Source organism: Schistocerca nitens, chromosome 2, assembly GCF_023898315.1.
Source record: "Schistocerca nitens isolate TAMUIC-IGC-003100 chromosome 2, iqSchNite1.1, whole genome shotgun sequence".
Lineage (NCBI taxonomy): Eukaryota > Metazoa > Arthropoda > Insecta > Orthoptera > Acrididae > Schistocerca > Schistocerca nitens.
Window position 1 is genome coordinate 870,522,337 of NC_064615.1, and position 22,529 is coordinate 870,544,865.

A 22,529-nucleotide genomic window follows, 5' to 3' on the forward strand; every position below is an offset into this window, starting at 1 on the left:
GCACCAATCTTTAGATTTGTAGATTAAATATCATCTTCTTGAAAGTGCTTTTAGTTTGAAGGCTTCATTAATTACTCCTCAATGGTTTATTACCTCATAGACTTTTGTAACAGCAATGTGCTTTATAGCAGTTGCACTACTGTGAATAAAGCTGTCATCTGGTTGCTAAGGACAGCCGTGCCATAATTCTGATGAAAATTTTATTTTATCAGTATATTATTTTCGTCTTAACTCAGTATTATCTTTTGCTTCTCAATGTAATATCCTTGTGGAGCTGGTACAAACGCATTCAGGTAGCCTAGTCAAAGGGCATCCGAATGGAATGTAAAGTGTTGTAGGCAATGTTATGGTCCGATTTGAGGTTAGCAATTGGTTCGTCATCTGTTGTCCCATCTTGCAGATGTGGTGGATTCAGCCCTGCTCATGTCACACACACAAGAAAACAGAGAATTTCCTGGCCAATATGTGGCTCAATACTGACCACTTAACTACTAATAAATAAAAACACCTACTATAAGTCACAAACATTCTTCATTGGTTGGAAAGACAGAGGGGTAACATATCATTTTCTCAAAAATAATCAGTTAAATTTTCAGTGTTACATATCACTTGTCACGTGATGTGCAACCCAACACTTACTCAGTCAACAAATGATGTTCATGATTGTTAAATCACACAATAGTCTAGTAGTTAAGAATATGAAACCGCTTATAGGTTTTCTAATTATCTGTGCTGCAAGTAACGAGTGTACAGAGGGCCACCAAGCATGTATAAGGTGAGACAGCGATTGCAGAATCATTGCAAGTTGTGGCATCTATATGGGGTTCCTGTATTATCCTGGAGTTGTCCTCATCTCTGGTTGGCATAGCATGGTGCACCTTCGAGTAAATGCACACAATCTAACAATAAGGTTTGATGTCTACATCTGCATCTACATCTATACTCTGCAAACCACTAACTGCATGGCAGAGGGTAGGTCCCAATGTACCAATTATTGGGGATTTTTCCCATTCCATTCATGTACAGAGTGCAGGAAAAATGATTGCTTAAATTTGAAACAAATACCTCAATATGTTGCTGGTACAGGTGATTTGGGTGTAGGCTACTGTCCAAATATTAGTAGTGGAACTTTGAAGTGCTATAGTAATGCAGACTTTCCTAGTGGATGTAATGTGACTGATTACTAAAAATCAGGTGGTGTAATCACTCACACAGATGAAGCCATTTCATAACTAAGTGAAAGATTAATTATCATTGTCACATACTCCACTGAGGCAGAGCTTGTTGCTGCAAAAAATATCAACACTCCACTACACATATTAAAATTAAGTATTTCTTTAATTGAGAAAATGTGATGGAAGGAGAACTTTGTGTTTAGTATATTTCAACACAGGATCATTTCCCTGACATAATGGCATAACCTCTGACAAAGCTGAGATCTATATAAAAAATTTAATCTCAGTGTCATTAAATTAAGGGTAAGTGTTTCGCTATACAGGCTTTATATTTAGTTTATCCCTTCATTCACTAATAATTCTTTGCATGTGCTATTACATCATAATTTCTGAAGTTAGTAGATGTAGTGCAAGTCTTCCATGTAGTTCTAAAAAATAAATTGGTACATGAATTGGTGTCAGTGCTGCAATTTTTGTGTAAACATAAAAGCAAGAAACTCTAACAAATATCAATTTGCTTTGAGCAGATGGGGCTGCTCCCAAAAATTTTATTTCTCACACTGAAGATGATTTCATAACTATAGATAAGATTAATCATCACTACCACGTACTCCACTGAGGCACAGGCTTATTGTTGCAAATGATGTGCTAATGAAAACTGTATGGATGAGTCACTTATTCAGATGAATAGGGAAGGTAAAGCAAGTATTTGTTCTCCCCGTTATGGTAACATGCGTTAGAAGGGTTTTCTCATCTCGCAAATATGTGCATCAAACTGTCTCTTAGTAAGGAAGGAGCTGTATCAGTATGAGAAATAAAAGTTTATTGCACCTCCACACTAATATGGGTGGGCAAATAACCAACACCATTACTGTGAGGGACATTCAATAACTAATACAACATATTTTTTGTCTCTGCAAATTCCAGTTGGAAAAAATTGAAAATTTTTTTGGGGACATCATCAATATTCCTGCTTCAGCCTTTACAGTTTCATTAAGTTCTGATAGGTGACAGCACTATATGCAGCCTTCGAAATGGTGTCTGTAACGCAGCTGGCACACCAAGCAGAGACCTGTCATTTGGTTTCTTTTGGTGAAAGACTAGAGTACTGCTTTCAGAATCTCTACAGAGACCTGGCCGTGAACAAAAGAATGGCGACTCATCGAGTGAGGCATCTGTCATTATTACAACAAGGTCTGATCTCTGAGAGCCAGCCGACCACACACAGCCATGACTCCTGCAATGGTGGAATGTGCAGACACTTTTATTTGAGATGATTAACAGATCACAATCAAACATCTCTCTGCACAACCAGATGTCTCTGTTAGTAGTGCTAACAAACTCCTCCACTAGTTGGGATGTTCAAAGGCATGTGCCCACTTGGTTTCTCGCCACGTAACGGAAGACCATGAAGAGTAACAAAGGACCAACTGTACATAATTAATTACATATTATGAGGTTGATCATGACAATTTTTTGTCGAGCATCATCAGGGGCAAGGAAACATGGATTCATCTCTTCGAACCAGAAACAAAACAGCAATCCGTGGACTGGCATCACACCACCTGTACTCCTCTGCAGAAATTCAAGGTCTCACCCTCAGCTGGTAAAGTCAAGGCAACTGTCTTTTGGGTCTCTAATGGAGTTATTCTGTTTGATGTACTGTCTGTTTGACACTGCCCTACTGTATTTCAATAAAATAATATCTTTCCCTCTGGGGGGGATCACACAATTAGTGTGTGACACAGACACTAGGACATATGATAGTTAGGATGTGGCCATGACATGTGCTAGGATAGCTGCTGCAAATGCACGCATAAGGCACGAAATTTGGGTTTGAGTCCCGATACAGCACAAATTTTCATATGTTACTAGTAAATCATACAGCTGTTGTATATTTTCATTCACAATTTGCGAATGCATTTCGTAATACATCTGTCAATTGTCAGCACTGTCCGAAATGAAATTTTCCCTCTGCAGTGTCAAGCGCGCTGGTATGAAAGTTCCTGGCAGACTAAAACTGTTTGCTGGACTGAGAAGCAAAATCAGGCCTCGAGTTCTGAATCTCGGTCAGGCACACAATTTTAATCAGCCAGGAAATTTCATACCAGGACACACTCCAATGCAAAGGGAAAATTACATTTTGGAAACAGCTCCCTGGCTGCAACTAAGCTGCATCTCGACAATATCCTTCTTCCAGTAGTATTCATCCAGCTTGTTTCGCGGGAGAGCCTTTGTAAAGTTTGGAGGGTAGGAGATTAGGTACCAGCAGAATTTAAACTGTGATGATGTGTTGTGAGTCATTCTTGGGTAGCTCATTTGCTAGAGCACTTGCCAACAAAAGATAAAGGTCCCAAGTTCAAGTCTAAGTCCAGCACAAAGTTTTAATCTCCCAGGAAGTGTCAGCTGTGTCCATTCCTTCAGACACGCATGCATGTCCGAAGGAACATTGCATCAAACTATACAGACACTGTAAAAACCAGATGTTGCCCTACTGGATTTTAGAACTGATATAACAGTTTGGTTACACGGAATACAGTGGCCTATGTAACAATTTTGGCAAAAATTAGGTTCTAGTACTCTTGACTCAAACAATTTATCATGTATTAAAGCTTAAGTGGCCTACGTGTCATTCCTTTCTACTTATACCTTGAATTTTTAAATGCCAGTTTAGAATAGATGTATGTTTTGATTTGTACACAGTTATGAAAAACTTCTCTTCTTTATTACTATTTGTAACTTAAAATGCTTTGGTTCCAGGGAAGTCAAGGATAAGAAGTAACGTCAACTTTAATACACACAACAAATAAACGGCAATACAAAACATTTATTTCTATATCACAAAATAGCACACAAAAGATACAATAAACTGCTGAAATAATTTTAGCTAAATAAGAAACTGGAATGTCACTTAAAAATAAAAATACAGTTTTCACACTGGAAAGTCAAATAAAAAAATGAACAAAGTAATACCCTTAAAAAATGCAACAACATAATATTTAAGTCTTTTCATGATATCTGTATGGTCTGAAATAAATAAGACAAAGTGAAAATCTATCCTTTCAGTGACTAACAAAGACAATCACCCAAATCATTAACACACATATCAGTCTTTATTTTCAAAGTTTAAAGTTAATTTTTTTGAATCGCTGCCATTTCTTTTCAAAAGTCCAGTCTCTATTAATTTTTCATATATTAGTTTTCCGTCGTCTATTGTTTGTAGTTCTACAACCAATGTGGGATGGCGTTCCTATAAAGAAAATAAAATTACATGAAAAAATGTTATACCATACTATAATTTAAAAAATTGTAAATACTTTTCAAGTAAAGCTGTCTGCTACACATGGTATATCACACCAATCAATATTCTGTAGTAATGAGGAAATAAACTGGTTAACTGACACAACAGAAATTCCTTTGATTTCTATTTACATGGAAGGCTACTCATACGAGTTATGATTAGTTTCTTAACTGTTTCCTTACGCGACTAATAAATGTAATTCTATGTTGCCAATCAGATTAGTAACAATGATACAATGTGCTGAGAACCATAAGGGCTACAATACATCATCACAGATTGTGAAATTGTAGCATTTATTCATGTTCCTGATATCTGTTGATCTTATGGTCTGTCTTATCAGTTTCTCTGATATTCACTTATACGTGGACTCAAAAACTATCTGCTTTAGGCTCTTATGGTTCTCAGCACCTTATATGTATATATCTCCATGTGTGGGTGCTAATGTGCATTCTAAATTGTCCCTCTTACTTTTAGTATGAGGAGGTAGTGATGTGAGTCCATGTTTGACCTCAGAAACAACAGCAATCCAGTACATCAGAGCCTTGTCTAATATTTATTAACATATGATCAATTTGTTCCAAGTATTGTTATCTGATGACACCAAAGCCATTTTACACATGTTCTTATGTTGGAACCACATGTTGGACACTGCCTTGTTAAGTTACGCTGCAAAATTTATCAGGTGTTACTACTCTCTTTATGCAGGCTGTGTTTACTAGAGGTAGGGGGAAAGACCCACTCCTGCCCTAACTTAGTATTCGGATCTCTTGTCACCATTTTTATTTGTATTTTGGACACTGTCGATAAGCTTGCTCCAGTGTTCAAGTTAAAGGACAAACACAAAATAAGTATACTATCTCAGAACTTACGGACCCAGGGAAGGCTGCAAATAATTTGGAAAATAGATTAACAGGAATCCTTCACAACTATACTCATATCATCCATGACCAATGGTACAAAATCAGGAACGAAATATAGACTGCTGCAGAGGAAGTGATTCGTATAGAACAACAGACCAGAAGAAACCAATGTATGATTAAGAGTGCGAGAAAAGTGAAACGTTAAACTAAAAGAAAGAAGCTATTTTGAAAGGCAGTTGCAAGATACTGAATAATGTTACTAAAACAAGAAATTCTACAGAAAGGTCAATAGCCTTAGAAGCAGCCTTCAACCAAAAACAAGATGTAGAAGGAAAAATGGAGAATTAATAGCTTTACAGGAGGGATTGTTACAATGTCGGATTGAGCATTTTAAGGAATTGCTACACTCAAGAGAATTCTGAAGCACAGAAACTAACTGAAAACCAACTGTTGGAAAAAGAAGAAAATTGGATGCCCTCAATCTAAGAAATTCAACAAGCAATTAAGAAACTAGCTAACAACAAGTCACCTGGCAATGACAACCTGTCAGCTGAGCATATTAAGTGTGGTGGAGATCATCTATGGGGGCATTTTGGAAAGCAACTTCCATATGGCTGCAAATAAAAAGGTTGCAGCTTTTTCTCTATTCCAACACCGTCACCATTGAAATTGAAGCATATGTCATGGAGTATCACTAATTTATAAATTTCTTCTTCATAAAATTCAGATGCCTGGGAGCATAGGCAGTCTTTCACAGTGTTTTGAAATTTGTTGTCATCATCAAAGTGCTGCAATGCAAGCCACTTCTTCTTGTGAGTGAAGAGATGAAATCCGTTTCCTTCCATGTCACAGCATGAAAGGAAATCTAGGGCAGAGCCCATTTGTTTGGTTCTGTGGACCTCTGTGAGCAATTTCAGTATCCATCAAGCACACAACTTTTGGTAGTCTCTGTTATTACTAATGACTTTGAACAAAACCGTAAGTGAAATATGCATGAAGAGTTCAGGAAGTTCAGAGATTAAGAATCTTTGATTTTCATGAACTGTTTCATTAATTTTCTTGACAAAATCTTTACTCTCTTTACCATAAATGTTTATTTTACCACTTGTAAAAAATTGAACCCATTGTCACACAACACCTTCACTTATTACACTTGCGTCACACACAGCAAAACAATAATGAATGTCTGCTGCTGAAATGTTCTGCAGTGAAAGAAATCTTATTTGTGCTCACATTTCGTGGTCTTCTTTATTGCAGTACTCTTGTTTCGAGGTTAGAACCAGCGTATGTGTGGAAGAAAGAGGTTCATTTTTTGCAACTGGAAGCTTACTGACTCAGAAACAGTAAACCTCTGGCGTGCCACAGGGGAGTGTTATGGGACCATTGCTTTTCACAATATATATAAATGACCTAGTAGATAGTGTCTGAAGTCCCATGCCGCTTTTCGCGGATGATGCTGTAGTATACAGAGAAGTTGCACCATTAGAAAATTGTAGCGAAATGCAGGAAGATCTGCAGCGGATAGGCACTTGGTGCAGGGAGTGGCAACTGACCCTTAACATAGACAAATGTAATGTATTGCGAATACATAGAAAGAAGGATCCTTTATTGTATGATTATATGATAGCGGAACAAACATTGGTAGCAGTTACTTCTGTAAAACATCTGGGAGTATGCGTGCGGAACGATTTGAAGTGGAATGATCATATAAAATTAATTGTTGGTAAGGCGGGTACCAGGTTGAGATTCATTGGGAGAGTGCTTAGAAAATGTAGTCCATCAACAAAGGAGGTGGCTTACAAAACACTCGTTCGACCTATACTTGAGTATTGCTCATCAGTGTGGGATCCGTACCAGATCGGGTTGACGGAGGAGATAGAGAAGATCCAAAGAAGAGCGGCGCGTTTCGTCACAGGGTTATTTGGTAACCGTGATAGCGTTACGGAGATGTTTAACAAACTCAAGTGGCAGACTCTGCAAGAGAGGCGCTCTGCATCGCGGTGTAGCTTGCTCGCCAGGTTTCGAGAGGGTGCGTTTCTGGATGAGGTATCGAATAAATTGCTTCCCCCTACTTATACCTCCTTAGGAGACCATGGATGTAAAATTAGAGAGATTAGAGTGCGCACGGAGGCTTTCAGACAGTCGTTCTTCCCGCGAACCATACACGACTGGAACAGGAAAGGGAGGTAATGACAGTGGCACGTAAAGTGCCCTCCGCCACACACCGTTGGGTGGCTTGCGGAGTATAAATGTAAATGTAGATGTAGATGTAAATAAGGAAATGGCAGCACTCTGTGCGCCAATACAAATGCCACGCTAGAATGGCAGTTACTTTCCATATCACCCTCACAGTTAAATACCTGTATGCACTATCCCAGATATATGGACACAAAAAGTCATCCCAAATGATTGGAAAATGGGAGTAATACGTGATGTATATAATAAAGGGGACATCTTGAAATGCAAAAACTATCGAAGAATTACTTTATTAAGCATAATGTACAAAATATCCTCCTTCCTGCTTTGTACCCATGTAAAACCTACTGCAAGAAAAGTAATGTGGAGATACCAAGCAGGCTTTAGCTCTGGCAAATCAACTATTGACCAAATACCCACGGTGAGGCAAATACGGGAAGAAAGAAGAGGATACAATATTGAAACACATCACGTACTTGCAGATTTTGCAGCAGCATATTATACCATAAAAAGAAAATGCTTATTGAAACCACGAATGAACCTGGCATGCCAAAACAGTTAATACACCCCATTAAGTCAAACTACGAAAACAGTAGTACATAAAGTGCAAATACAATGAAATTTAATGGCAACTTTTTAGGCTAACTGTTGACTGGGGCAGTGGGATGCACTCTCATGTGTGCTTTTTAATACCGTTCTAAAGAAAATAATAAGAGTGACTTAAATCAACATTGTTGTTGCTGTGGTCTTCAGTCCTGAGACTGGTTTGATGCAGCTCTCCATGCTACTCTATCCTGTGCAAGCTGCTTCATCTCCCAGTACTGAACGCAACCTACATCCTTCTGAATCTGCTTAGTGTATTCTTCCCTTGTCTCCCTCTACAATTTTTATCCTCCATGCTGCCCTCCAATGCTAAATTGGTAATCCCTTGATGCCCCAGAACATGTCCTACCAACCGATCCCTTCCTCTAGTCAAGTTGTGCCACAAACTCCTCTTCTCCCCAATCCTATTCAATACCTCCTCATTAGTTATGTGATCTACCCATTTAAACTTCAGCATTCTTCTGTAGCAACACATTTCGAAAGCTTCTATTCTCTTCTTGTCCAAACTATTTATCGTCCATGTTTCACTTCCGTACATGGCTACACTCCATACAAGTACTTTCAGAAAAAACTTCCTGACACTTAAATCAATACTTGATGTTAACAAATTTTTCTTCTTCAGAAACGCTTTCCTTGCCATTGCCAGTCTACATTTTATATCCTCTCTACTTCAACCATCATCAGTTATTTTGCTCCCCAAATAGTAAAACTCCTTTACTACTTTAAGTGTCTCATTTCCTAATCTAATTCCCTCAGCATCACATGACTTAATTCGACTACATTACATTATCCTCAGTTTGCTTTTATTGATGTTTATCTTACATCCTCCTTTTAAGACACTGTACATTCTGTTCAACTGCTCTTCCAAAACATCGTGGATAGGCTACAACCATGTCTCACTCCCTTCACAACCATTGCCTCCCTTTCATGCCCCTCAACTCTTACAACTGCCATCTGGTTTCTGTACAAATTGTAAATGGCCTTTTGCATCCTGTATTTGACCCCTGTCACCTTCAGAATTTGAAAAAAGAGTATTCCAGACAACATTGTCAAAAGCTTTCTCTAAGTCTACAAATGTTAGAAATGTAGGTTTGCCTTTCCTTAATCTATTTTCTAAGATATGTCGTAGGGTCAGTATTGCCTCCCGTGTTCCAATATTTCTACGGAATCCAAACTGATCTTCCCCAAGGTCGGCTTCTACCAGTTTTTCCATTAATCTGTAAAGAATACACATTAGTATTTTGCAGCTGTGACTTATTAAACTCATAGTTCGGTAATTTTCACATCTGTCAACACCTGCTTTCTTTGGGATTGGAATTATTATATTCTTCTTGAAGTCTGAGGGTATTTCGCCTGTCTCATACATCTTGCTCACTAGATGGTAGAGTTTTGTTAGGCCTGGCTCTCCCAAGCTGTCAGTAGTTCTAACGGAATGTTGTCTACTCCTGTTGGAATGTTTCGACTTCGGTCTTTCATATCATCTTCATCTACATCCTCTTCCATTTTCATAATATTGTCCTCAAGAGCATTGCCCTTGTATAGACCCTCTATATACTCCTTCCACCTTTCTGCTTTCCCTTCTTTGCTTAGAAGTGGGTTTCCATCTGAGCTCTCGATATTCATACAAGTGGTTCTCTTTTCTCCAAAGGTCTCTTTAATTTTCCTGTAGGCAGTATCTACCTTACCCCTAGTAAGATAAGCCTCGACTCCTTACATTTGTCCTCTAGCCACTCCAGCTTAGCCGTTTTGCACTTCCTGTCGATCTCATTTTTGAGAAGCGAGTGCCTCAGGATCATGGATAATAATGGAAGAGTTGTGGAGGAAATGCATGAGCTCAAAAAGATTTGGAAGGAGTACTTTGATGATCTGTTGAATGCCGCCAAGCGGGTAACTAACAGCAATGGAGAGCCTAAGGCAGCAGACGATTATAATAGTGGGGAAATTGATGATCTAACTTGGAATGAAGTGGAAGAAGCCATAAAGAGGATGAAAGGGGGCAAGGCACCAGGTTGGGACGAAGTAACAGTGGATATGATACGAGCAGCAGGAGTAGTAGGAACCCAGTGGCTATACAGAGTGCTGAGGGTGGTGTGGAAGGAGAACAGAATTCCTGAGGATTGGAAGAAAGGAATTATAGTCCCGATCTTCAAGAAAGGGGATAAAAGGAGATGTGAGAACTACAGAGGAATCACCCTGCTATGCCACTGTGGAAAAATCTATGAAAAGATCCTGGAGAAGAGAATAAGAAGCAGTATTGAAAGTAGACTGCAAGAGGAGCAGTACGGTTTCAGACCGGGAAGATCAACAACGGACCTCATATTTGCGGTAAGGCAACTGCAGGAAAGACACTATGAGTATGGGAAGGACTTAATCATGGCCTTTTTAGATATTGAGAAGGCGTATGACAGTATCTGTAGGGACAAGCTCTGGGATGTGCTGAACGCAAAAGGGATAGATGAAGAGATAACACGAAAAGTCAGAAAAATGTATGAGGGAAGTGAGAGTTGTGTGAAAGTGGGGAGGGAACGTACTGCATGGTTCAAGCTGGAAAATGGGCTGCGACAGGGAAGTGCACTTTCGCCTTTATTGTTTATTATTGTTATGGATGAAATCCTGCAGCAAGTATCAGATGCAATTGGAGATCATAAAATGAAAGCAGTGCTTTTTGCCGATGACCTGATGTTATGGGGAAAGTGCGAGAAGGAGGTGCAAGAGCAGTTAGATGTATGGGAGGCAACGGCAGCACAATATGGAATGCATTTCTCTGCAAAGAAAAGTGAAATAACTGTCACAACAAGGAAGAAGAATAGGCCAAATGTGGATATAACTTGTGGAGGGGAAAAACTACAAGTGGTAGAGAACTTCAAGTACCTGGGAAGCATGATTGAAAGTAAGGGGGGAAACGCAACGGAAATAAATGAAAGGTGCAGAAAAGCAGGGCAGTTCTACAAATGCATTAGGGGGCTTATTTGGAGCAAGGAGGTCCCACAGAAATCCAAGGGAATTATATACCGAACCTACTTTGTCCCCATATTGACATACGGAAGTGAGACATGGGTAATGCACAAAAGCGACAAAAGTAGAATACAGGCTAGTGAAATGAAGTTCCAGAGGAGCAGGTTGAGTGTAACAAGACGAGACAGATTGCGAAATGTGTATGTGAGGGAAAGACTAAAGGAGGAACCAGTACAGGACAGGATAGAAAAATCAAGACTGCAGTGGTATGGACACATGAAGAGAATGGATGAGGGAAGAATTCCAAAGAGGATGTTTGATCTGCAACTGGAGGGGAAGAGGCCCAGAGGAAGACCAAGAGATAGATGGGTGAAGGGAGTGAAGGAATGTGTGACAAGAAGAGGAGAGAATTGGACGAAGGTGGAAGAGGGGGAATGGTGGAAAGACAGAACACGATGGAGAGGCTTGTGTTCCCGACAGACCCAGCCAGTGGCTGGAAACTGTCCAAGATGATGATGATGATGTATTCCTTTTTGCCTGCCTCATTTACTGCATTTTTATATTTTCTCCTTTCATCAATTAAATTCAATACCACTTCTGTTACCCACGGATTTCTGCTAGCCCTCATCTTTTTCCTACTTGATCCTCTGCTGCCTTCACTACTCCATCCCTCAAAGCTACACATTCTTCTTCTACTGTATTTCTTTCCCCCATTCCTGTCAATTGTTCCATTATGCTCTCCCTGAAACTCTGTACAACCTCTGGTTTAGTCAGTTTATCAGGTCCCATCTCCTTAAATTCCCACCTTTTTGCAGTTCCTTCAGTTTTAATCTACAGTTCATAACCAATAGATTGTGGTCAGGGTACACATCTGCCCCTGGAAATGTCTTACAATTTAAAACCTGGTACCTAAATCTCTGTCTTACCATTATATAATCTATCTGATACCTCCTAGTATCTCCAGGCTTCTTCCATGTATACAACCTACTTTTATGATTCTTGAACCAAGTGTTAGCTATGATTAAGTTATGCTCTGTGCAAAATTCTACCAGGCGGCTTCCTCTTTCATTTCTCACCCCCAATCCATATTCACCTACTAAGTTTCCTTCTCTCCCTTTTCCTACTATCGAATTCCACTCACCCATGACTATTAAGTTTTCATCTCCCTTCACTATCTGAATAACTTCTTTTATCTCATCATACATTTTATCAATTTCTTCGTCATCTGCAGAGCTAGTTGGCATATAAACTTGTACTATTGTAGTAGGCGTGGGCTTCGTGTCTATCTTGGCCACAATGTGTTCACTATGCTGTTTGTAGTAGTTTACTCACATTCCTATCTTTTTATTCATTATTAAACCCACTCCTGCATTACCCCTATTTGATTTTGTAGTTATAACCCTGTATTCACCTGACCAGATGTCTTGTTCCTCTTGCCACCGAACTTCACTAATTCCCACTATATCTAACTTTAACCTATCCATTTCCCTTTTTAAATTTTCTAACCTACCTACCCGATTAAGGGATCTGACATTCCACACTCCGATCCATAGATCGCCTGTTTTCTTTCTCCTGATAACGACATCCTCTTGAGTAGTCCCCGCCCGGAGATCTGAATGGGGGACTATTTTACCTCTGGAATATATTATCCAAGAGGACGCCATCATCATTTAACCATACAGTAAAGCTGCATGCCCTCGGGAAAAATTATGGCTGTAGTTTCCCCTTGCTTTCAGCTGTTTGCAGTACCAGCACAGCAAGGCCGTTTTGGTTAGTGTTACAAGGCCAGATCAGTCAATCATCCAGACTTTTGCCCCTCCAACTACTGAAAACGCTGCTGCCTCTCTTCAGGAACCACACGCTTGTCTGGCCTCTCAACAGATACCCCTCCGTTGTGGTTGCACCTACAGTATGGCTATCTGTATCGCTGAGACACGCAAGCCTCCCCACCAAAGGCAAGGTCTGTGGTTCATGGAGTGGGGGGAGGGGGGGGGGCAAATCAACATTACAGAAATATATTCAATGGATTGGTGCAGGTTTTGACCTATGCAGATGACGTGGATATTACTGAAAGAACGGAAGTAGCTGCTAAAGAAAATACGGGGGCATTGGTAGCAGCAGCAACAGAAATGAGACGAAGTGAACATCAATAAAATGAAATAGTACAATGACAACTAAATATGAAGTAGAAATTGACCAGGCACAAATAGAATCAGTTAGTGTGCATTTCTCTAGGAATACTGTTAGCATCACAGAACCGTATAAATGAGGAAATAAAGCAACACATCCACTTAGCTAATAAATGTTATTATGGACTGGCAACAGAACCGAAGTCCATGAATCTGTCCAGGAGAACAAAGTGTCAACTATATAAAACATACATACAGTATTAAAATATACTTCTAAAAATCCTGGACATTGATGCAACAATGTGAAGAGCTTTTATATTGTTTTACATAAAGTCTATGGGGGTGACTAGTGAAGAGAGAGTGATACGGACAGTATAGTTTTGAACTTTATAGAATACATAAAAATCTTGAAATAATAAAGTTCATTAAAATAAACTGCTTGAAATGGATCACACCATATTTTTTGTATGAAACATGAGAACCCCCCCCCAACCCCAAAAAGTGCTGCTACAATCCTACGGGGACAAAGAAGCAGGGGATAGCAAACACTTTAATTCATGGATAATGTACAATAAGGTCTAAAAATTATTGGTGTCAGAGGATGAATGGAATGATGTCTTAGAGCAGGCCAGTGCCCATAACTGACAGTGCAGCTAGGAGGAGGAGGAGGAGGAGGAGGAGGAGCTAATGAGAAATCAAATCTATCACTGTGGAAAAGCACACATGTCGAAGAGCTGGTAGTCTTCTGTGTGATTCTTCCAATCCTACATATATTGTTCAGTTTTTAACGAACATGAAGGATGGTTAACCAAAAAAATTCTACCACTTCTACAAACCTAAGGCTAGTAAAGAAATAATTCAATGACAGTGTACTATGTAGCTCTAATTTCATCAATGCTTCCAAAACAAATTGAATAAATACACAAGTTAAAATCTGCGGCTTGATGACAAAAAGAACACAGCTACAAAGTAAAAAAGGTGCAATATATACTGATTAATTAGATGATTGTGATGTTAGAGGCCATGGAATAAATGGGAATCCATTAGTTATAACAGGATAGTGAATGCTACTCATCTCATGCTTACAGACAAATGTTAACCGTTTTCACCTGAGGAAGAAAATTTTGGAAAAGTGTACACACTGTACTTGAATGCTAAGAACAGATAGAAGTAATTCACCCAAGGCAGATATGCTTTGCTGGAGTTGCTAGTGGCAAATGAAAAACTAAATTACATAGTAACATGCTATTTAAAAATTATCGGAACACATTAGTGGAACAGAAAAGCATAAAACAACATTTTGCGACATATTACTTCCTTTTATGAATTGACAATTCATCATCACATTATCTGTTTTAAAGGTAAATCATTCACCCAGCTGGGAAACCTTTAATGTTATCTTGTGGAAATGAGTTTACTGACTGTACATTACATATTGAGTAGTGACTGTGTGCCATTATATGATCACAGAATCTTGGCTGACACTTACCTTCCAAGAGGCAAAATGTATATTGTATTGTATTGTATTTGTTGGCCTTATTGTGTACACAAGCATCTTTTGCATAAGGCACTGGACAAGTCACGTTATAAGTATACCTCCAAAAGTGATTTCTAGACATACTTATTTAAGGTTGCAATAAAACACTTTAGACATTAATTATTTATATAACACGTTTCATAAATTTAAATATTCTTCAATGTAGTAAAAGTAGTGGTGCTGTAAATATGACTAGATATTTTCCAAAGGTTTTGACCTCAGTAATAACTGTTACGTTTTCACACTGGGTAGCAGAGGCTCAAGTATTTAAAAAGATGAGGGCTAGTAGAAATCTTTGGGTAACAGAAAAGAAATTGAACTTAACAGATGAAAGTAGAAAATATAAAAATGCAGTAATGAAGCAGGCAAAAAGGAATACAAACGTCTCAAAAATGAGATTGACAGGAAGTGTAAAAGGACAAATATAAGAATGTAGAAGAATGTATCACTATAGGTAAGATAGATACTGCCTACAGGAAAATTAAAGAGACCTTTGGAGGAAAGAGAACCACCTGTATGAATATCAAGAGCTCAGATGGAAAACCAGTCCTAAGCACAGAAGGGAAAGCAGAAAGAGGGGAGGAGTATACAGAGGGTCTATACAAGGTCAACATACTTGAGGGCTATATTATGGAAATGGAAGAGGACATAGATGAAGATGAAATGGGAGATATGATAATGCGTGAAGAATTTGACAGAGCACTGAAAGACCTAAGTCAAAAAAATGCCCCAGGAGTAGACAACATTCCATTAGAACTACTGATAGCCTTGGGAGAGCCAGGCCTAACTAAACTTACCATCTAGTGAGCAAGATGTATGAGACAGGCGAAATACCCTCAGACTTCAAGCAGAATACAATAATTCCAATCCCAAAGAAAGTAGGTGTTGACAGATGTGAAAATTACAGAACTATCAGTTTAATAAGTCCCGCTTGGAAAATACTAGCGCATATTCTTTACAGATGAATGGAAAAACTGGTAGAAGCCGACCTTGGGGAAGATCAGTTTGGATTCCGTAGAAATGTTGGAATACGTGAGACAATACTGACCCTACGATTATCTTAGAAGATAGGTTAAGGAAAGGCAAACCTACATTTCTAGGATTTGTAGACTTAGAGAAAGCTTTTGACAATGTTGACTGGATTACTCTCTTTCAAATTCTGAAGGTGGTAGGGGTAAAATACAGGGAGTGAAAGGTTATTTACAATTTGTACAGAAACCGGATGGCAGTTATAGGAGTTGAGGGACACAAAAAGTGGTTGAGAAGGGATTGAGACAGGGTCGTAGCCTATCCCCGATGTTATTCATCCGTATATTGAGCAAGTAGTAATAAAAAATAAAAAAAAAGATGAACATCAACAAACACAAAATGAGGATAATGGAATGTAGTTGGATTAAATCAGGTAATGCTGAGGGAATTAGATTAGGGAATGAGACATTTAAAGTAGTAAATGAGTTTTATTTTTTGGGAAGCAAAATAACTGATGATTGTCAAAGTAGGGAGGGTAAAAAAGGTAGACTGGCTATGGATAGGTAAGTGTTTCTGAAGAAGAGAAATTTGTTAACATCGAGTATAGATTTCAGTGCCAAAAAGTCTTTTCTGACAATATTTGTATGGAGTGTAGCCTTGTATGGAAGTGAAACACGGACGATAAATAGTTTAGACAAGAAGAGAATAGAAGCTTTCGAAATGTGGTGCTACAGAAGAGTGTGGAAGATTAGATGGGTAAATTACATAACTAATGAGGAGGTACTGAATAGAATTGGGCATAACTTGACTAGATAAAGGGATCAGTTGATAGGACACATTCTGAGTCATCAAGGGATGACCAGTTTAGTAGTGGGGGGGGGGGGGGGAAGTGTGGAGGTTAAAAATCATAGAGGGAGACTAAGACATGAATACACTAAGCAGATTCAGAAGGATGTAGGCTGCAGTAATTATTTGGAGATGAAGATACTTGCACAGGATATAGTTGCAGAGCTGCATCAAAAAGAGTCTGTGGACTGAAGACCAAAACAATAGGGTTTCCATAATGTATACACATGGTAACGGAGGAATACCAGATATATTAAACAGAGGTTCGCAAGAGTCTCTAGGTTCGCATCATAACAGATTCTAATGGCCCTTTTCTGTGGTTTGAAAGTGCTATTAGCTGTTTTAGATTTTTTCCAGAAAGTGACTCCATATTTAAGGCAAGAATGGAAGTAGACATGATATGCATTCATTACTGTTTTCTCACTACAGCACAATTTTTGTGAGCAAAGAAGGTAACATGTCATGCTCTGTTCTGCATTAAAGTATTTAATATGCTTATTCCATTTTCCATTGCTCTGCAGCTAAAGCCCTAGGAATTTGGTTTCAGTTCTGTTACAACTAGTTTGTCTAGATAGTGACCAATGGGATAAATATGACCTTGTTTGGAGCATTGTGGAATTTTAGTGCTATGTTTTTTTTTTTTTTTTTTTTTTTTTTTTTTTTTTTTTTTTTTTTTTACTAATTGATTATTCAGTGCCCAGCTGCTAAGTTGTTTTGTGACAGTGTTTACTGGTTGCTGTAACTGTTCTTCACTGTCTCCTTTTAGTAGAATTGTTGCGGCATCTGCAAATATGATTATTTTATGTACATCCACATTTAAGTTGTGATCATTAATATACAGAAGGAACACAAGAGGTCCCATTAGTGATCCTTGGGGTACACAATATTTAATTTGTTTATGGTCTGATAAGTGTTCAGATACAATTTTTAGATGGATATTTGTGTGCTTGATGCACACTGCCTGCATACAATTGCTCAGGAAGGAATTGATCCAGTTGTTGGACAGACCTCAGCTATTATATTTTCAAGCTTTGACAGCAGAATTTTATAGCCCACTTCATCAAAAGCTTACGACGAGTCAATAAATAGTACTATCGACTTCTTTTTCTTGTCCATTAGGCTTAATATGGAATTGATGAACTCATAAATAGCAGTTGTCTTGACCTCTTATTTCTGAATCCATGTTGTTCATTACATAGGATGTTGTTTTTATTTACAAATTTAATGAGTTTGCCTTACATCACTTTTTCTATCACTTTTGAAATGTAGGAGGAAATTTTGATGGGTTTGTAGTAATTTACATTATCTTTATCACCTTTTTCATACACTCAAGTGACTTTACATGATTTCAGTACATCTATGAAAGTACCTGCCTGAAGTGAGCAGTCGCATAAGTGCAACTGTTTCAGTTAGGTTTGATGCACTCTTCTTTAAAATTCATGCACGGACACCATCAATGCCTCTGGAGTTGGAATTTTTAGTCCTTTAATTGCATTAGCTACTTCATGTTGTGAGATGGAACTGATGTACACTGACCCTCTACAAGCACTCATTTTCTATTCATTGTCTTGAGTGCTGTTTTTTAAGCTAGATTGTATCATATTATCAACAACACCTGTGAAAAAAACTGTTAAAACTGTTGGTACTTGTAAGGGGATTGTTAATTTTTTATTTTTTGGCGATAGTGTTATATTGTTGCAGGATAACCTGTATTCACCAGATTCTTTTTTTATAACATCCACATAGCCTTGTCTTTATTATCTGAATTAAAAATGTATTTTTCATTATGCATAATTTTTGCTGCTCTTACTACATTTCTTAGTATTTTGGAGTATGTTTTGTAGAACACACGTATTTCAATTGAGGAATTTTCTGATTTACACACTTCGTGAAGCAGTTTTTCCTTCTGGCAAGAAACCCTTATTCCCCTTGTGATCCAGCTGTTGTACTAGAATTCCCCCTTATGGTTACAGCTTTCAGCAGGAAAGCAATTTGAAAGAAATGGGTTAATGTATCAATGAAAGTGTTGAATTTTTCATTGATATCATTAATTTTGTAAACCTGTAACTACATTTTTCTTTTTGTAATAGTAATGTAATCAAATAAAGGAACACTTCCTGATGTTCTGCAAAATTATATTTATTTGGTCGAGAATCAGCTTTCAGCTTCTTAGGCCATCTTCAGGTGACAATTGAATGTCGCAAACACAGATAAAATGATTTGCCATTTACACAGAAGATACAATTGAGTTTGGTAATTTTATACTAACCTAGTACTCTGTGTCAATATTATGAGAAGGAAAGATGCTACTCAACATATAGTGGAGATGCTGAGTCGCAGATAGGCACAACAAGAAGACTCACACAATTAAAGCTTTCGGCCACTAAGGCCTTCGAAAATGAACACACACACACACACACACACACACACACACACCACACAAAAACGCAACTTGCTCACATGACTGCAGTCTCGGCAACTGAACCCACACAAGTGTTCTGTGCCCGAAGTTGGTTGATTTCCTTTCCAGTAGGGTCACCTTTCTGCTTTTTTTAAGGACATAAAATCTTCATATTCTACATTATACGAGTGGTAAGATTGAATCTTTCTTTCTTAATCTCCAGCTTTTCTCATGTTCAGATAATCTGATTGGCATGGCTAAGGCTGACTGACAAATATATACTTTTCCACACTGCTTGCACATGATTTTACACACACCGCTCTGTGCCATAGGGATATAGGTTGTCATTTCTCTTGAATAAAATTTTTGATATGTTGTAGTATTATAAAATGCAGGTCTGTACTTGAGTGACTGTAACCTTTTTGCAAAGTTAACTGAAATTATGCTGGTATGTGACATGGGACTACAGTTTTTGTAACTGCTGGCTGGTTCCTGCAAGCCAGTGTACAGAAGTGGTGAATTTCACACATTTTCTCTTTTCATAGTGTATTATCAATCAGGGCAGAGCTGTAGCCATTGATACTCTGAAGTTCTGTTTGAAAGCAGATTCAGGTAATGGAACAGACATGAGGTGATGCACCATCAAATGGTAAGCTGCAGGTTTGTGGCTTTGTGGGTGGTGGGAGCTTGCAGGAATTTCTGGATGCACAGCTACGATTTTTCTATAAATGTTAAATAATTATCTCCTTATGCTTTTGTATCTTCTGTGTAAATAATATCTATGTAAGTCAAACTACTACTACTTTCTTCTTTTAAGAATAAGTTAAAAGCGATTATATGTTAAGCCCAATCAACGGAAGGAAATAGAGCTAAAACCAAGGACTTCCCCTTGGAGAAAGGCCCAGAAAATACATTGTACACAGCGGAGATCCCCAACTGAAGATTAAATGTCCTTCACCACATTGCTATGACGGATAAAAGCAAAACACCCCGATAACTCAGATGCCGAACACACACTGGAATGCAAGAGATTAAAAAAGGGCACTGGGTCAGGAAATGAACCATCAGAGGTTGATGAAAGTGAGCACAAAGTGGTGGGGGCTCACTATGTAAAAAACGAATATGGGTAAAATGGCAGTACCCAATACGGACCTTGCTAAATGATCTCTTCCTGATGAGAGGGCCGAGAGTAGGTTGACCAATCCATTGGGAGAGCTTTAATTCCCCAGAGCTTGTTCACATGAAGAGAAGACCAGCTGTGATGCCAAAATGACACCATGATAATCTGAAAGAATAAAAGAGCTAGCAGGCCAAGGTAGAAGAACTGCAGTCTTGGTAGCAGTGTCAGCAGCCTCATTTCCCATTGGTCCAATGTGCCCAGGATCCCACATGAACTCATGGTGGCTCCTCAAAAGCAAGCAAGTGGAAGCTTTCTAAGACCTGTTGCAGTAAGAAATGGACTGTGTACAGCACACAGAGAACCTGAAGGGCTCTGAGAGACTCGGAACATACGACACAATTAAAAAGCTTGTGTCGCCAGGTGTACTGAATTGTCTGATACAGGGTGAAGAGCTGAGATGCTGAGAATGGTTGGTTCCTATGACAAAGGCACACCCGACACCATGGTCGGCCTTAGAGCCATTAGTGTACATAAATGTGCTATAGCTAAGTTCTGTGTGAAGGTCAAGAAACATACAGCGATACAATAAATCCCGAGTAGTGTACTCGGGAAGCAAATGAAGTACAAGATGAACACAGGCTGCCGCAAGAAGCCAAGGCGGTGAAGGGTTTACTCCCATTAGAAATGTAGTTGATAGCATGAGGTTAAGCTGCTGGAGCAATAGCTGAAAAGTGAACTCCAGGAAGTAACAGATAAGAAGGGAGCATCCCATACTGGCAATTAAGGGAATCATTGAAAAAAGGGTGCAAGCGACGGGTGGCTGGGCATAGCAGGTAAATGGCATGCTTATGCGCTTAGGAGCATATCACATTGATATGACAGTAGTAGTTCAGCAGCTTCTGCATAGACTCAACCAGGCTTGCGTAAACGGCGACAATGGTCAAACACATTCCATGGCAATGGATTGTGCTAAGACAGCTTGAGCTGGAAAGTTGTGCAGAGGAATACACAAAACATCCATAGTCCAGTTTCGATCAGACAAAAGTTTGGTATAAACGAAGGAGGATACTCAGATACGCTCCCCAGGAAATATCACTCAGGACAAGTAGGACACTGATGGATTTGATCAAGTGTGCGGCCAGCTAGGACACATGGCAGGACCACAAAAGTTTCCAATCAAGCATTAGAAACAGGAATTTCGTAGGTCAGCAACAGGCCTAAGATGTAAAGATGGTGGAAGAAACCCACTGCGTTGCCAGAAATTCATACAAACAGTTTTGTCAGTGGAAAAATGAAAGCCACTGTTGACGCTCCACAAATAAAGACAATTGACACATCGCTAAAGACACCACTCTAGGAGACAAGTCCATGGAGAACTGCAATAGATCGCAAAGTCATTAACAAAAAGAAAGCTGGAGATGTCTGATGGGAGACAGTCCATAATAGGGTTAATGGCTGTAGCAAAGTGGACAATGCTCAGGATGGAGCATTGAGTAACCCCGTTCTCCTGGACAAAGTTGTCTGACAAGGCCAAATCAACATTTACCTTGTAAACTTGGTCTTTAAAACTTCCCGATGGAAATGGCAGCCTCGAAGGCTGACGTATATAGAGTACGGAAGATACCAGTACTCCAGCAGGAGTCATTGGCTTTCTCCTAATCAAAGACCACACCCACAGTCTGCTATTTCCCCAGAAAACCATTCATGACGTATGGTGACAAAGTAACGAGATGGTCAACTGCAGAACTGCGTGCTCTAAATCCACATTGTGCAGTGGTTAGTAGATTGCGAGATTCGAGTGCCTCCATACCAGCTGGCCATGAATCTATGTTCGATCAAGTTGTAAACAACACAGCTGATATGAGAAATGGGGAGTTAGCTAGAAGGAAGGTGTTTTTCCTTACTGGGCTTAGGTATGGATATGACAGTGGCTTCACATCAACATCGGGGAAACATGCCATCTGCCCAAATGTGATTTATGTATGAAGGAGAAAGTGATTGCCTGCAAGCGAAAGGCGCTGCAACATCTGAATGTGAACATTGTCCAAGCCTGGGAGGTGTGTGTGTGTGTGTGTGTGTGTGTGTGTGTGTGTGTGTGTGTGTGTGTGTGTGTTGCAAGGGGGGGGGGGGGGAGGAGAGATCAGGAGGTGGTGAGAGCATGGTCAAGTTCCCTCACAGTAAAGGTGGCATTGTAGAGGAGGAGGATATCACCTGAGCCCCCTCCACTCACTTCCACGGGAAGAAGGTGGCGTAATAGTAGGTGGATCTTGAAATCTCCACTAAATATTGGCCCAAGGCATTGGAGATAGCAATAGGGTCCACAATGACATCATATGCCATCAATGACATGCTATGCAATGACCCTTGGTCCCAGAGAGTTCACACAGGTTGTCCCACAAAACGGAAGAGGGAGTGAAACTGTTAAAAGAACCAGTAC

The 22,529-nt window shown here is 39.2% G+C and overlaps 1 protein-coding gene across 4 annotated transcripts in view; it reads right to left on the reverse strand.

Moving 5' to 3' along the window:
- Nucleotides 1-4,029: 4,029 nt before the first annotated feature.
- LOC126237147 (uncharacterized) overlaps nucleotides 4,030-22,529 on the reverse strand; it is a 518,724-nt gene continuing 500,224 nt past the window's right edge. For all 4 annotated transcript variants that reach the window (XM_049946992.1, XM_049946991.1, XM_049946990.1 and 1 more), the window contains exon 32: nucleotides 4,030-4,425. In XM_049946992.1, coding sequence (XP_049802949.1) covers nucleotides 4,282-4,425 — 144 coding nt within the window. In that variant the 3' untranslated portion in view covers nucleotides 4,030-4,281. The remainder of the gene's footprint in view (nucleotides 4,426-22,529) is intronic.